Consider the following 16944-nt stretch of genomic DNA (forward strand, 5'->3'; position numbering starts at 1 on the left):
AATACTTTTAAAAATCTGAGGGAATGATTTCAAACCTAGAATTCTACACACAAGCAACGGTCAATCAAATATGAAGGTGGAGTAGATATTTTCTGATAAATGTGATCTATAATATTTACCTTCCATTCATACTTGCTGCGTGTAGAAGTGCTCCATAATAAGGTCATAAACAAAAAGAGCAAAACATGGGACCCGGGAATTGGGGTTACCACCAAGAAAAGGAGGAATTTTCCAGAATGAGAGCCAAGAGAAGTTCCAGGATGGCAGCTGTGCAACAGGACTGGAACACAACAATCCCAGATTTGAGCAGGAGATTGGAAGTTTCCAGGAAAGAGGTCTCCTAGAAAACACCAAAAGGATAGATGATTTGATGGGTTTGACCACATGCAAAATTGTGTTAAGAAGGGCCTTTTCAAGGTAAAAGGGCATAGGAAGAGGTAAATGATTAGAGAGAATTGCATAAGTGAACAAATGGTTTAATTATTAACTAAGAAAAAACAAAGTACAAGAAGGGAAACATTTGTAGCATACCATGTGGCTCAGCAGTGAATAATATTTACATAGGCATAATAAAGTAAATTCTTAATATGGATTTGATTTAAGAATCGACATACAATTACATGGGGGTGATGGAGGGTGTAAAGATATACACGAGCTACCATCTTCATTTACCATGCAAAGTCAATGGATGATATTTGAAACTGGTGAACCAAGAAATAACAATACACTCTGGTTACTTGGAAATATTGAAATAAATACCAGAATAAAAAGCTGGAAGTGGTTGTCTCTGGGTAGTGAGCCAATTGTGATTGTATGTGTATTGGGAAAGAAGCTGTAATACAGGGAATTGCTATTTTGTTGCTGCTGCTGTTGTTGATTTGGCTTCTTAAACTATTTGCTGCATGTAGAGGTAGTATAAAATGATGGTTAGGTGATTTGACTCTGAAGCTAACCAACCTGGGTTTAAATCCCGACTTTACTACTTACTGGCTGTGTGATCTTGGGCGGGTTATTTGTATTTCCTGTGCCTTAGTTTCCTCATCTGTAAAATATGGATAATGATGATACCTCATTGAAGTGTTGTACAGATCAAATAAGTTCAAATATATAGAGCATGCAAAATGATAGTTGAAACATAGCCAGCAGTATTTAAATAGTAACCATTATTACTTCAACTTTGATTAAAAATTAATTTTTAGAAAGTTATTTTAAAAAAGTATTGCAAATCGTTTTAGTAGAGGTTTATATGAAGTGCTGTGGCTGTACAGAAGATGAAGTAGCAAATTCTCTTGGAAATGGTAGGAAAGTCATCTCAGAGGTACTGCCACTTGAACTGGTCTTGAAAGACGACAAAAAGGATAATGTAGGGGAAAAGTTTCAACGTGTGCATGAGTGAGAGTAATTATGCCTCTCTCTGACTGTCTGAAAGGATCTTGAGCTGACCTGGATGCATTTCTGGCTGTGGCTAATTTTCAAGAAATTGAGGCTATACCGAGAGTCACCTTAGTCTTTCTTTTCCTGCAGTCATTAGAGATAACTGTCTCTGACTTCCCGCATCATGCAGCATGGCGATACAGTGATTCTGACTCCAGGATGCATGATCTATCTGTGCCTGGTCTGTCTATATGAGTACTGAACTTGGTGAGACTCAGTGAGTCCTGTGGTCCTATAATGGATGGCCTTAAACCTAGTTCATCTATGTAGACTCAACCATTTTGAAGGGAAATTTCTTGAAATGGAAATTCTTTAAAGTTAAAGAGTAATTCTTGTTTACTAATTCAGTCTAATGAAGGCAGGAGATTGGGACTAGAACTCAGTAGCGTGGTGCAATATTTATTGGGTCCCTCTGCTATGTGCCAGGCACTGTGCCAAGTCCTGGGGATGCATATGTGTACAGGAGACCATCCTCATCTCCAAAAGCTTCAGGTTAATGGGATGATGGGTGGTAGAAAGATAGTTTCAACATGATGTAATTTTGTGTCTTCATAGAGATTGATAAAATGCGGTAATATGAGTTCAGGGAGTTGTTTAGATAAGTCTGGAATATCAAGGAAGGCTTCCCAGAAGGCAACATGTCTTGGGTGAGTTGTGAATGAAATTCAGGATCAGGACTCAGGTCCACTGATGTTGAATTAAAAAAGGTCCAATGCATTGCTCCTTAACATCTTAGCTTAAGTAAAATTCTCCATCCGTTCTGATTACGGAAACTCATATTGAAATGTATCATGCAGTGAGAAGAACAAGCTTATTAAAAAAAATCAAATGTATGATCATTTAGTCTAATGAAGTCATTGAAGGAAAAATGTCTTAAATGATTATAAATGAAGACAATGATTGACAATGGAAGAATAAAATTAAATTTTTATCTCTTATAGTCATTAAAAATGGGTAACATAGGATGCAGTGCCTTTTTAAAGTACAGATAATAATCAAGTTAGTTGAAAAATTGAAATATAATGGTTGCTATTTAAAATAAACACAAAAATATTGTGTGTGTGTTTTAGACTGAAAAACTGTCTTGCAAGAGACAGGATAAATCAATAATTTAAATAACAGTAGATAATTGAGAAGGATTAAAAACTAATTCCATTTTTATAAAGGAGAAAGAAGAATGATTTTAGCAATTAGAATGGTAACAAAATGCTGAAGCAAATAAATGTTAATAGAAATATTTAATTACTTAGGGAATTAAAAAGAATGTGAATAGTGTGGAGTTTTTATATGTTTAAAAAAAAAACCAGACAAGCATGTTTACTTTCTTCAGACATCAGTACATAAGTAGAGGAAGTCTGGAGAATAAATCTAATCTATTCTTATTGTAGCAGAGTACTTGATGATCCAATTTTACTTAAAAATTAATTTAGGTTGTCTTGGATATTTTCAGTATTTAGTTGATTAAGAGCTGCAAGAAGTACAGTACCATAGAAACCACAGATACAGAATTATATTGGTAATTTTAGACAATAATTTTAGGATATAAAATTGATATGTTCTACATATATTGTTTAAGTGAGTGTGTATGTGTTTTTCAGGAAAGGTTTGAATGTTAGTTGTTCTTTACTCAAAGGGGTAATTACCATTCCCTACTGTTCTGGTTTGCTCAAGTTGCTGTTATGCAAAATACCAGAAATGGATTGGCTTTTATAAAAGGGATTTATTAGGTTACATATTTACATTTGGTCATAAAAGTGTCCAAACTAAGGCATCGACAAGAGGATATCTTCACTGAAGAAAGGCTGATGGTGTCTGTAATACCTCTGTAAGCTGAGAAGGCACATGATTGGCATCTGCTGGTCCTTTACTCCAGGGTTCTGGTTTCAAAATGGCTTTCTCCAGAATGTCTCTGGGCTTGTCTCTCAGCTCCTGTGTGTCCTTGCTTGTTCTTCCAGGGCGTTTCTCTCTAAGCATCTGGGGGTCCTCTCTTAGCTTTTCCGGGGCAAATTCTGGGCTTCATCTCCTAGCTTAGCATGTCCAAACATCTTTCTGTCTGCATCTCCAAGCATCTGGGTCTGTGTCAGCCCCTGAGCTCTAGTAAAGACTCCAGTAAACTAATCAAGACCCACTTTGAATGGGCGGGGCCACACCTTTTAATGGAAAAGGTAGAATAATTTAATAATATGGAAATAATTTAATCAAAAGGTCTCACCCACAATTGGGTGGGTCACATCTCCATGGAAACAACCTACTCAAAAGATCCCACCCACAATAAGTTTGCATCCTCAAGACTAGATTAAAAGAACATGGCCTTTCCTGTGGTATGTAACAGCTTAAAACTGGCACACCTACATTACTAATTAGTCTACTACCTAACAAGGCAAAATGAAGAACTATTTAAGAAAGAAACTTGTTAAGCAATGACAGCACTCATATTTGGTCAGAAGACATCAAAGTAAAAGCCTTTCTTAAACAGGAAAAATTAGGGGAAAGAAAAATATCACTAAAGGTTGTACATTTGGAGAAATAATGGGTGTTTAGATTTTTTTTTCCTGTTATATATATATGTTAGTTTTTACTAAAGACTTACATATTTTCTATTCATGCATATTTCACATGAATATAATGTGTCCCATGGTAAAAAAGAAACGTAGTAAAAAGAAACATGCTGTTATTGTCCTTAATTTGGACGAATGCATTACAATCTAGATATTTACTAAAATTTTTTAAGGTATTTGAAGGAAGGAGATTCATTTTACATTGTGATTTTAATTTGGTGTTTAACAGAAGTTTTTTTTTTTAATAATGTGTAGCAAAATCTGAAATGTATGTTAATTCTGTGTATGTTGTTTTTCAGAAAGAATTCTTTGTAGAACTCAGCTTAAATACAGGACAACTGGGTATAGATGATTCTACGCAAGTACCTCCTGGTTCGTATTTCTCCTATGTGGCATGTAATTAATGATAAATGAGAGAGATTTTAAGGTTTATCTTGCCATTTCCAAACTGATGTAGTATTTTTTTTTTTTTAATATTTGAAAACTAAGCATGCTTTTTGCCACTCTTTGGGTTGCTATTAATTGTTGAAAAGAATTCCATATGTTGTAATTGTCAAAGTTCAACTAGATTTTGTAAGTCTTTTTATATGAAGATCTCTAAATAGTTTTCAGAAGTCATTAATAAGTCATTTTGTTGGCAAAATATTCATGGGTAGCTCTCATATTTCTCCCTACTGGCCACCACTATCTATTTTAATTATTTTTCATATCACCAAGTTAAGTGAACAACGGCACATAGAGAAAATTTAAGTTTTAAAAATCAGTACCTTTTAAACCTTAATTATCCAGATAATTACCATAACTTTTCTCTTTTTGTGCATAAGTACAATGTACTTTTCATAAAAGACCAGATTGGTGTTTAGTTATAATAAAAAGGAAGTAAAAATTGACTCAGAGTATGGGAGTTCTTTACTGTACTAGAAATAATACTAAACGGGGTCAGAGGGCTGTTCTAGTCTTCTTCTGCCATTGACTAGCTGTGTGACTTACACAAGTCACTTTACATCTCTGAGTCTGCTGCTTCTATAAAATAAGGAGGTTTGTGGTTTATTGTTATTATTATTAACAATAATAATTGCTTAAGTTATTGCTATTATTTTAATATGTATGTAGCAAAAATGTTTGATACATATGTATTATCTCATTCTAAACTCTCATAACTAGGACGTATGTGTTATTACCATTGTTGTTAGTAATACATAATGCATATAGAAAAGTACATATGTCATAAGAGGACAGTTCATTGAATTTTTACAAATTGTACACACCTTCTAAAATACCACTGAGATCAATAGACAGAAGGCCCCCCTACCCTTTTTGAATATTTATTTTCCATTATAAACCTGATTTCTAACAGCATAGATTACTTTTGTTTGTTCTTGAACTTCATATGAATGGAACCATACAACGTGTATTCTTTGAGGTTGATTTATTTTGCTCGACATTGTTTATAAGATTCAGCAATATTGTTGTATAAATATGTAGTTCATCTTCTTGCTTTATATTTTTCCGTGTATGAATATACCACACATTTATTTATCCATTCTACTGTTGATGGGTTTTAGGAAGTTTCAAATTTGGGGCTTTTACAAATAAGTCTGCTATGACCATTCCAGTTTGTATCTTTTGAAAGGCATACATATACTCTTCTGTTGAGTATATGACCAGAATTCCAATTTCTGGCCCTATGGTTTGCATGTGTTCAGCTTTACTAGATAATGCTAAACAGTTTTCAGAAGTGGTGGTACCTGTTTACACTTCCACAGCAATGTATGAATGTTCTGATTGTTCTATATCCTTGCTAATACTTGGTGTATTCCATGTTCTTTGTTTTAGTCATTCTGGTGTGTAATGGTCTAACATTATGGTTCTAACTTTTTGTATGGTATGAGTTAGCAGAGTGACCATCACTTTAAACTTGAGAAAATGGGAATGTTAAGTAACTTGCCCAAGGTCACTAGTGGTGGAAGCCGGGATTCAGAACTTAGTAGTCTGATTCCAAAGTATACTATACTATGATGCCTGGTGCTGTGTTTGTTTGTTTTTTTTCAATCCATTTTTTTTTTTTATTAGAGAAGTATGTTTACAGAAAAATCATGCATAAAATACAGTATTCCCATATGCCACCCTATTAACACCATGTGTAGGACATTTGTTATAATTGATGAAAGCGCATTTTTATAATTGTCCTATTCACTGTAGTGCATGGGTTTACCTTAGGGTTCACTGCTTGTGTTGCACAGCCATGGATGTTTTTTAAAATTTTTATTCTAGAAACTTATATATAACCTAAAATTTCCCCCTTTAGCCACATACAAATATATAATTCAGTGCTGTTAATTACATTCACAATGTTGTGTTACCGTCACATCAGCCATTACCAAAATTTTTCCGTCACACCAAGTACAAACTCCATACATTTTAATCATTAACTCCCTATTTCCTACCGTCTGCTGGTAACCTATATTCTAAGTTCTGACTATGAATTTGCTTATTCTATTTATTTCATTATCAGTGATATCATATAGTCCTTTTGTGTCAGGCTTATTTCACTCAACATGTCAGGCTTATTTCACTCAGCATGATGTTTTCAAGGTTCATCCATATTGTTGCATGTATCAGTATGTCATTCCTTTTTAAAGCTGAATAATATTCCATTGTGTGTATTTACCACATTTTGTTTATCCATTCATTAGTTGATGTACACTTGAGTTTGCTTCCAATTTTTTGCTTCTCTTCTCCTTCTGGGACACCAATGATACATACATTCCTGCTTTTTGTTTTGTCCTTAAGCTCCTGGAGACATTGCTCATATTTTTCCATTCTTTTGTCTATCCATTCCTTTGTGTGTAGGCTTTCAGGTGCCTTGACTGTATTAATGCGACTGTATTAGTCAGAGTTCTCTAGGGAAACAGAACCAACAGGTGATAACCTGTAAATATGAGATTTTATACAAATGTCTCACACAACTGTGGGGATGCACAGGTCCAAATTCCGTAGGGCAGGCTGCGAGCTGGCAACTCTGGTGAAGGTCTTCAGTGAACTCTCCAGGAGATGCTAGCAGGCTGAAGAAAAAAAAGCGCAAGTTTTCTCTTCTCCCTTGAAAGTCTTCAACTGATTGTATTAACTCCAACTGATTGGATTCTCTCATTGTGGGTGACACTCCCTTAGTTGATCTTAGATGTAATCAGCCACAGATGCAATCACTTGACTGATAATTTAATAAACCAGCATTCTGGTTTATTAACCAGCCATGAAATATCCTTGCTTAATGGTTAGGCCAGTGCTTGCTTGACCAGACACCTGGACACCATCACCTGGCCAAGTTGACATATGAACCTAACCATCACAACTGCTGTGAACATTGGTGTGCTTATATCTTTGAGTACCTGCTTTCAGTTTTTTTAGATGTATACTAGCAGTGGAATTACTCTCTGAAGAATTACCACTGTTTTCTATAGCAGCTGCACCCTTTTACATTCTCGCCAACAGTGTGTTCTTCTTCTTCTGCATCCTGTCCAACATTTGTAACTTTCCATTTTTTTAATTGTAGCTATTCTGCTGGGTGTGAAATGGTATCTCATTGTGGTTTTGATTTGCATCAAATAACTGTTGATGTTGAGCATCTTTTCTTGTACTTTTTGTATATCTTCATTGGAGAAATGTCTATTCAAGACTATTTAATTAGGTTGTTTGTCTTTTTGTTACTGAGTTGTAGGATTTCTTTATACATTCTGGGTATTAAACCCTTATTGAATATGAGTTTTCAGATCATGAAGTGTGAGTCCTCTAACTTTGACCTTCTTCTTCAAAATGTCTTTGGCTATTCAGAGCCCCTTACCCTTCCATATAAATTTGATGATTGGCTTTTCCAATTCTTCAGAAAAGGCTATTGGATTTTTTTTTAATATATATATTTTTTATTGAAATTGTTCACATACCATACAACTATCCAAAGATCCAAAGTGTACAATCAGTTGCCCACGGCCCCATCATACAGCTGTGCATTCATCACTACAATTAATTTTTTTTTCGATTTTTAGAACATTTTCATTACTCCAGGTAAGAAGTAAAGACAAAAAAAGGAAACTCAAATCCTCCCATACCCCTAACCACCGACCCCCTCCATTATTGATTCATGGTTTTGATATAGTATATTTGTTCCTCTTGATGAAAGAATGTTAAAATACTATTAACTGTAGTATCTAGTTTGCAATAGGTATGTATTTTTTCCTATATGCCTCTCTATAATTAACTTCTAGTTATAGTGTCATACTTTTGTTCTAGTTTGTGAGAGAGATTTCTAATATTTGTAAAGTTTATCATGGACATTGTCCACCACAAGATTCACTGTTTTATACATTCCTGTCTTTTAACCTTCAGCTTTCCTTCTGCTGACATACGTGACTCTGAGCTTACCCTTTCCACCACCTTCACACACCTTTCAGCACTATTAGTTATTCTCACAACATGCTACCATCAGCCCTGTCCATTTCCAAACATTTAAGTTCACCCTGGTTGAATATTCTGCTCATAATAAGCAACCACTCCCCATTCTTTAGCCTCATTCTATATCCTGGTAACTTATATTTCATGTCTATGAGTTTACACATTATAATTAGTTCATATCGGTGAGACCCTGCAATATTTGCCTCTATGTGTCTATCTTATTTTACTCAATATAGTGCCCCCAAGGTTTCTTCATCAACCCATTTCTTTTAAGATGGTTTTGTTCACACACATACATTCTTTCCTAAGTAAACAATCAGTGGTTCCCTGTATAGTCATGTATTTATGTATTCAGCACCATCGCCACTATCTATTTAAGGACATCTCCATTTCTTCAACAAAGAAGAAGGAAGAGTCAAAGAAGGCAGAGAGACAAAAGAAAAAGAAAAGAGAAAGAGAGAGAGAGAAGAAAAACTAAACAAAACTAAACAAAACATGAAGGCTAGAAAGCAACAAAAGGAAAGATAGCATTAACCTCAGGTAGAATAAAGAGTCAGACAACATCACCAATGCCAGGAGTCCCATACCCTTCCCCTATTCACCCCCCCCCATATGCGTTTAGCTTTGATATATTGCCTTTGTTATATTAAAGGAAGCGTAACACAATGTTTCCATTAATTATAGTCTCTAGTTTGCAATAGTTGTATTTTCCCCCAATACCACCCTATTTTTAACGCCTTGTAATGCTGACATTCATTTGTTCTACCTCATGTAAAAACATATTTGTTGTGACAAAATGTTAAAATTGGTGGATCTCAGTATCTGCTGGATAGGGTATGGTGGCATTCTCTGTATGATGTTTGTATTATTTGTGTAACTGTCCTGGTAAGTTTGCAAGCATTTCAAAGTAAAAATTAATTAAAAAAAAAAACCAAAAACATATTTGTACCTTTTATTACAATCATTGAGCACCCTAGGTTTCCCTGAGTTACACAGTCCCAGTCTTTATCCTTCATCTTTTGTGCTGGTGTCCCACATGGTCTCAACCTTCCTCTTTCAACCATACTCACAGTCATCTTTGTTCAGTGTACTTTCATTGCTGTGCTACTATCTCCCAAAATTGTTTTCCAAACCTCTCACTCCTGTCTTTTCCTTGCTGTCTGCAGTGCTTTCTTTAGTGTTTCCTGTAGGACAGGTTACTAGTTCAAAAACTCTGTCATTGTTTGTTTGTCAGAGAATATTTTAAGCTGTCCCTCATATTTGAAGGACAATTTTGCTGGATATAGGATTCTTGGTTGGTGGTTTTTCTCTTTCAATATCTTAAATATATCACCCCACTTCTTTCTTGCCTCCATGGTTTCTATTGAGAAATCCGCACATAGTCGTATCAAGCTTCCTTTCTTGTGATGGATCGCTTTTCTCTTGCAGCTTTCAGGAGTCTCTCTTTATCTTTGACATTTCATAATCTGATTATTAAGTGTCTTGGCGTAGGCCTATTCAGATCTATTCTGTTTGGGGTACGCTTCACTTCTTGGATCCGTAATTTTATATCTTTCATAAGAGATGGGAAATTTTCATTGATTATTTCCTTTTTATTGCTTCTGCCCCTTTTCCCTTCTCTTCTCCTTCTGGGACACCAGTGATACATACATTCCTGCTTTTTGTTTTGTGCTTAAGCTCCTGGAGACGTTGCTCATATTTTTCCATTCTTTTGTCTATCCATTCCTTTGTGTGTAGGCTTTCAGGTGCCTTGTTGTCCAGTTCCTGAGTGTTTTCTTCTGCCTCTTGAGATCTGCTGTTGTATGTTTCCATTGTATCTTTCATCTCTTATGTTGTGCCTTTCATTTCCTTAGATTCTGCCAGTTGGTTTTTCTAACTTTCAATTTCTACCTTATGTAGGCCCAGTGTTTTCATTATACGGTTCATCTCTTTTGCCATGTCTTCCCTAAACTTTTTGAATTGACTTGTTATTAGTAGTTTAAATTCCTGTATCTCAATTGAAGTGTAAGTTTGTTCCTTTGACTGGGCCATAACTTTGTTTTTCTTGGTGTAGGTTGTAGTTTTCTGTTGTCTAGGCACGGTTTCCTTGGTTACCCCGATCAGGTTTTCCTAGACCAAAACGGGCTCCATTCCCAGAAGGAAGAACTGTTCAGTATCTGGTTTCCCGGATGGTGTGTCTTAGAAGATTGGTGCACCCTGAGGCCTCAGGTCACTGTGCTTTTCTGCCCAGCAGGTGGTGCCTCTCAGCTTGTAACTCCTGACTGGTGTAAGGAGGTGTGGCCTGTGGCTGTTTTCCCCCAGACTCTGGGGTCTGGTTCTGAATGGAAGGCTGGGAGCAGAGCTAGACCCCACCTCTTTCCTCTTAGGGAAGATAGACCCCCTAGGGAGAGGTCATTAGCATTTCAGTGGTCTCTCTCTGCCTGTGCTATCTCCACCCTTGTCTGGGTCAGAGTGCTGGGAACTGAAAATGGCTGAGGCTTTCTCCACTGAGCCGAAACAGGGACAGAAAGGCCCCTTCAGGGTCAGTCCGCGTCACGCTCTGGCTCTCCAAGGTCAGTCTTCACCCAAAGTCTCTGTCTGCTTGTTGGGAATTCATAGCTTATATCAAGCAGTCCATGCTTGCCAATTAAAACCCCAGTTGGAGCTCAGCTGAGCTGTATTCACTTGCTGGAAGAGAGCTGCTCTCTAGCACCATGAGGCTTTGCAGCTCAGCCTTGGAGGGAGGGGGCTCCCAGCTTGGATCCACAATTTTTACTTACAGATTTTATGCTGCGATCTCGGGCCTTCCTCCTAATTCAGGTTGGTGTATGATGAGTGGACGGTCATGTTTGTCTCCCTGAGTTATTCCAGATTATTTACTAGTTGTTCCTGGTTGTTTATTAGTTGTTCCAGGAGGACTAACTAGCTTCCACTCTTCTCTATGCTGCCATCTTAGATCACTCTATTTTTTCAGGCTATTGGATTTTGATTGGTATTGCATTGACTCTGTATATCAGTTTGGGTAGAATTGGCATCTTAACAATATCTAGTCTCCCAGATTATGAACACAAAATATCCTTCCATTTATTTAGGTCTTCTTTGATTCCTTTTAACAATGTTTTGTAGTTTTCTGTGTAAAAGTCCTTTACATCCTTGGTTAGATTTATTCCTAGATATTTGATTTTCATGTGTTGAACTACCCTTGCTTACCTGGGTAAGTCTCTCTTGATCATGGTGTAAAATTCTTTTAATGCACTTTTGGATTTAGTTTGCTAGTATTTTGTTGAGGATTTTTGCATCTATGATTCATAACAGATATTGGTCTTTGGTTTTCTTTTCTTCTGACATCTTTATTTAGCTTTGGTATGAGGGTGATGTTGGCCTCATTGAGTGAATTAGGGAGTATTCCTTCTTAGTGTTTTTGAACAGTTTGAGCAGGATTTGTGTTAATTTTTCTTGGAATGTTTGGTAAAATTCCCCTGTGAAACCATTTGGTCCTGGGACTTTCATTGTCGGGGTTTTGATTACTGATTCAGTCTCTTTACTAGTGATTGAATTATTGAAATCTGTTTCTTCTTGAGTAGGTTTAGGTAGTTTTTCTGTTTCTACGAATCTATCTGTTTCATCTAAGTTATCTAATTTGTTGGCGTACAGTTGTTCATAGTACCCTCTTATGGTCTCTTCTAGTTTGCTAATGCTGCCGTTAAGCAAAATACCAGAAATGGATTGGCTTTCATAAAAGGGGTTTATTTGGTTACAAAGTTACAGTCTTAAGGCCATAAAGTGTCAAAGGTAACATGTCAACAATCAGATACCTTCACTGGTGGATGGCCAATGGTGTCCAGAAAACCTCTGTTAGCTGGGAAGGCATGTGGCTAGCGTCTGCTCCAGAGTTCTGGTTTCAAAATGGCTTTCTCCCAGGACATTCCTCTCTAGGCTACAGTTCCTCAAAAATGTTATTGTTAGTTGCTCTTGGGGCATTTTTTCTCTCTTAGCTTCTCCGGAGCAAAAGTCTGCTTTCAACGGCCGTCTTCAAACTGTCTCTCATCTGTAGCTCCTCTTCTCACCTTCCGTGCATTCTTCGAAGTGTCCCTCTTGGCTGTAGCAAGTTTGCTCCCTCTGTCCGAGCCTATATGGTGTTGCAGCAAACCAACCAAGGCCCACGCTGAATGGGCAGGCCACGCCTCCATGGAAATCACCCACAGTTAGGTGGGTCGCATCTCCATGGAAACACCCAGTAAAAGAACTACAATCCAGTCAACACTAATACATCTGCTCACACAAGACCGAATCCAAGATAATGGTGTATGGTGTTTTGGGGGACACAACACATTCAAACTAGCACATGGTCCTTTTCATTTCTGTGGGATCAGGAGTAATGCCCCCTTTATATTTCTGATTTAATTATTTATGTCCTCTTCTTTTTTTCTTTGGCAATTTGGCTAAAGGGTTGTCAACGTTATTGATCTTTTCAAAGAACCAACTTTTTGTTTTGTTGATTTTCTCTATTTTTTTTATTCTCTATTTTGTTTATCTCCACACTAATCTTTGTCATTTTCTACCTTCTTCTTGCTGTGGGTTTAATTTCTGTTTCTTTTTCTACCTTCTCCGTTTTAAGGATAGGTCTCTGCTTTAAAATCTTTCTTCTTTTTCAATGTAAACATTTGGGCCTATAAATTTCCCTCTATTTCTGGCTTTGCTGTCGTATATTGTGTTTTCATTTTCATTGGCCTCAAGATATTTCCTAAATACCCTTGTGATTTCCTCTTTAACCCATTTGTTGTTTAAGAATACGTTAACTTCCACAAATTTTGAATTTTCCAGTTCTTTCTCTGTTTTTGATTTCTAGCTTCATTCCATTTTTTTTTGTAGTAAATTTTATTTTGAAATACGGTCAATCTTACAGGAACAGTTGGAAAAACAGTACAAACCCCATACATAGAACTCCATCATAACCCGACCCCCCTCCCCCGATACCCCGATCCATCACCTTTAAGATCCTGTCACACCACTGTCTCTTTCCCTCCCTCTCTCCCTCCCTTCCTCCCTCCCTAACACCCATCATCTATTGCTCTTTCCTCTGAACATATGACAGCAAGCTGCACATATCTTTGAACAAACAATATAATTCACATATACCTTTCCCATGGACAAGAACATTATTTTATGCAATCTCATTAAACACAGCTAAGAAGTTCAAGAAATTCAACATTGATATAAAGCTTACATTCTGTATTCTCTTTTTTTTTTTTTTTCTTGTGTCCCATCTGTGTCCCTTTGAGCCTCCTCTCCTCCGACCTCAGATCACATCCAGGATCATCCTTGGCATTTAATTGTCATCTATTTAGACTGTCTTATTTTTTTTTTTTCCATTGTGGAAAGATATATATAGCCTAAATCTTCCTATTCCACCCCTCCCTAGCATTCCATTAGTGGGATTAATCACATTTAGAATGTTGCAATGCTATCACCTTCCGACCATCCATTTCTAGAAGTTTCCCTTCACCCCAAACAAAAACCCTACTCTCATTTCTTTACTCCCCATTGCCCCTTCCCCCACTTCTTGGAACCCCTACTATACTTTTCGTCTCTTTGGTCATATTCTCTGATATTTTCTTTGTGTTTACCATGGGGCTTAAATTTAACATCTTGAATCTATAACAATCTTGTTTTTCTTTGATACCAACTTAACTTCAATAGGACATGTAAGCTGTGTTCCTATATTCCTCCATTCCCCCACCTTTATGTAGTTCTTGTCAAGAATTACATATTTTACACTGAGTCCAAAACCAACGATATATCATTACAGTTTATGTATTTTAGATCCTGTAGGAAGTAAATAGTGGAGTTATAAATCAACAATACAGTAGCATTAATCTTTATATTTACTATGTGATCTTTACTGGAAATCTTTATTTCTTCATGTGGTTTCAGTCAATTGTTTAGTGTCCCTTCCTTTCAGCCTGCTTAGGACTGATCTACTGGTGATGAAGTCCCTCAGCTTTTGATTATCTGGGAATGTTTTCATCTTCCCCTCATTTTTATCCTTCAGGTGTTTGTGAATTCTCCAAGTCTCTGATGGTTATTGACTTCTATTTGTATTCCATTGTGGTCAGAGAATGTGCTCTGAACAAATTCATTTTTTTATTTTTTATTTTATTGAGGCTTGTTTTTATGTCCCCGCATACAGTCCATTCTGGAGAAAGATCTGTGATCACTAGTGAAGAACATGTGTCCCAGTGACCTGGGATGTAATAGTCTATATATGTCTGTTAAAAGTCTCTGTACCTCTCTCTCATTTCTTTGTTTCTCTGTCTGTAGGGCTCGCTTTAGTATCTGAAGTAGGGCAGGTCTTTTATTAGCAAACTCTCTCAGCATTTGTTTGTCTGTGAAAAATTTAAGCTGTCTCTCAAATTTGAAGGAGAGTTTTGCTGGATAAAGTATTCTTGGTTGGGAATTTTTCTCTCTCAGAATTTTAAATATGTCATGCCGCTGCCTTCTTGCCTCCATGATGGCCGCTGAGTAGTCATTACTTAGTCTTATGTTGTTTCTTTTGTATGTGGTGAATTGCTTTTCTCTTGCTGCTTTCAGAACTTGCTCCTTCTCTTCAGTATTTGACAGTCTGATCAGAATATGTCTTGGAGTGGGTTTGTTTGAATTTATTCTATTTGGAGTTTGCTGGGCATTTATGCTTTGTGTATTTATATTGTGTATAAGGTTTGGGGATTTTCCCCAACAATTTCTTTGAATACTCTTTCTAGACCTTTACCCTTGTCTTCCCCTTCTGGGACACCAATGAGTCTTAAATTTGGACATTTTATTTTATCTGTCATATCCCTGAGATCCATTTCAATTTTTTCAATTTTTTTCCCCATTCTTTCTTTTGTTCTTTCATTTTCTGTTCTGTGCGCCTCAAGGAGGCTGAGTTGTTGTTCAGCTTCCTCTAATCTTGTATTATGAGTATCCAGAGTCTTTTTAATTTGGCCTACAGTTTCTTTAATTTCCATAAGATCTTCTATTTTTTATTTACTCTTGCAATATCTTCTTTATGCTCTTCTAGGGTCTTCTTTATGTCTTTTATATTCTGTGCCATGCTCTTCTTCAAGTCTTTTATATCCCGTGCCGTGCTCTCATTGCCTGTCTGTAGTTCTTTGATTAATTCTGTCAGGAACTGTGTCTCTTCGGATCTTTTGATTTGAGTGTTTGGGTTCGGGTTCTCCATGTCATCTGGTTTTATCATATGCTTTAAGATTTTCTGTTGTTTTTGGCCTCTTGGCATTTGCTTTACTTGATCTTTAATTTGTTAGAATTGCAGCTTGGTGACACACACTTTCTCTAACTAACCAGCAGATGGTGTCCGTGAGTCACTTATTCCCCTCAAGTCAGTTCTCCCCAACTTTGTGGTGTGTGGGGATCTGATTCTTTTGGGGTCCAATTGGTGCACTTAATTTGGGTGTGTTGTCGGTGCTGTCTGCCATCAATGAGGGGCGTGTGCCTGAGTGGTGAGGGAGGAAGGGCAGGTTAATCAAACCTCCCAGGTGTTCCCGGAGATTTAAGGCTGTTCTCTGCCGCTGACACAAGAGTCCTTGGTATTGGCATAGGTTCCCTGGGATTTCCGAGCGGTTCCCCCCTCCCTGCTGTGCTTTTCCAGGACCTCTGCTGAGGGGGGAAGGGCCATGTCACGTCACAAGTGAGTGCTGGCCTCCAGGGAAGCCCTGGGCCACCGGGCTGTGTAGGGGCGTTCCCAGCCCACTTCAAAGATGGTTGAATGGGACGCGTTAACTTCCCCCTTTCCGCACAGCTCCGCTCTCCCAGCTCCGGGACAATCAGCCGTGGGTGTATTCAAGGCCACTGTCCACGGCCGATATTGTGTCATGTGAGTGGTGCTGCGGGAAACTCCCTGTCGGGCTGGGTTTTTTGGCTCGGCTCTGTGCTGTGTGTTCGGCCCTGGGCAGGAGTAGCCCTGCACGCTGGGGAGACGGCTGCAAGTCGTGTGTCTCCCGTTTGCTCCCCTGGACCTGAGACAGTCAGCAGTGGGTGTGAGAAGGGGTATCCTCCACCCCAGACACTGAGGCGTTAGTCCAGACCGCTCCTGTCTTATCTGCAGCTGTTCCCGGGCTTTTTTTTTTTTTTTTTTTCTAAAAACGCCAACCCACCGTTTCCCCACACTGCAGCGTGGCTGAGGGACTCAGCCGACACACTCACTCATTTCAGAATGCAAACTTCTGGTCTCACCAAACACACGTTTCCTGTGGCTTTAGCAGAACTTGTCCGGCTGGTGCTACTCTGGAAGTGGTGTTCGGGGTCCTTTCTGGTTTTTTATCTAGTGTTTTCTGTGGAGGTGTTTTTTTCTCTGTCTCACCTAGTCGCCATCTTAGGTTCCTCTAGCTTCATTCCATTTTGATTGGAAAGATGTATCACATGATATCAGTATTTCTGAATTTACTGAGACCTATTTTGTGATGTAAGTTATGGTCTGTTCTAGTTTGCTAATGCTGCTAGAATGCAAAACACCAGAGATGGA

The 16944-nt window shown here is 37.7% G+C and overlaps 1 protein-coding gene across 1 annotated transcript in view; it reads left to right on the forward strand.

Annotated features, from left to right (window-relative positions):
• TBC1D19 (TBC1 domain family member 19) overlaps nt 1-16944 on the forward strand; it is a 208704-nt gene that overhangs the window by 89165 nt on the left and 102595 nt on the right. The window contains 1 exon segment of the mRNA XM_037829534.1: nt 4292-4364. Within this exon segment, the coding sequence (XP_037685462.1) occupies nt 4292-4364 (73 nt within the window).

The sequence above is a fragment of the Choloepus didactylus genome, chromosome 3, assembly GCF_015220235.1.
Source record: "Choloepus didactylus isolate mChoDid1 chromosome 3, mChoDid1.pri, whole genome shotgun sequence".
Taxonomy (NCBI): domain Eukaryota; kingdom Metazoa; phylum Chordata; class Mammalia; order Pilosa; family Megalonychidae; genus Choloepus; species Choloepus didactylus.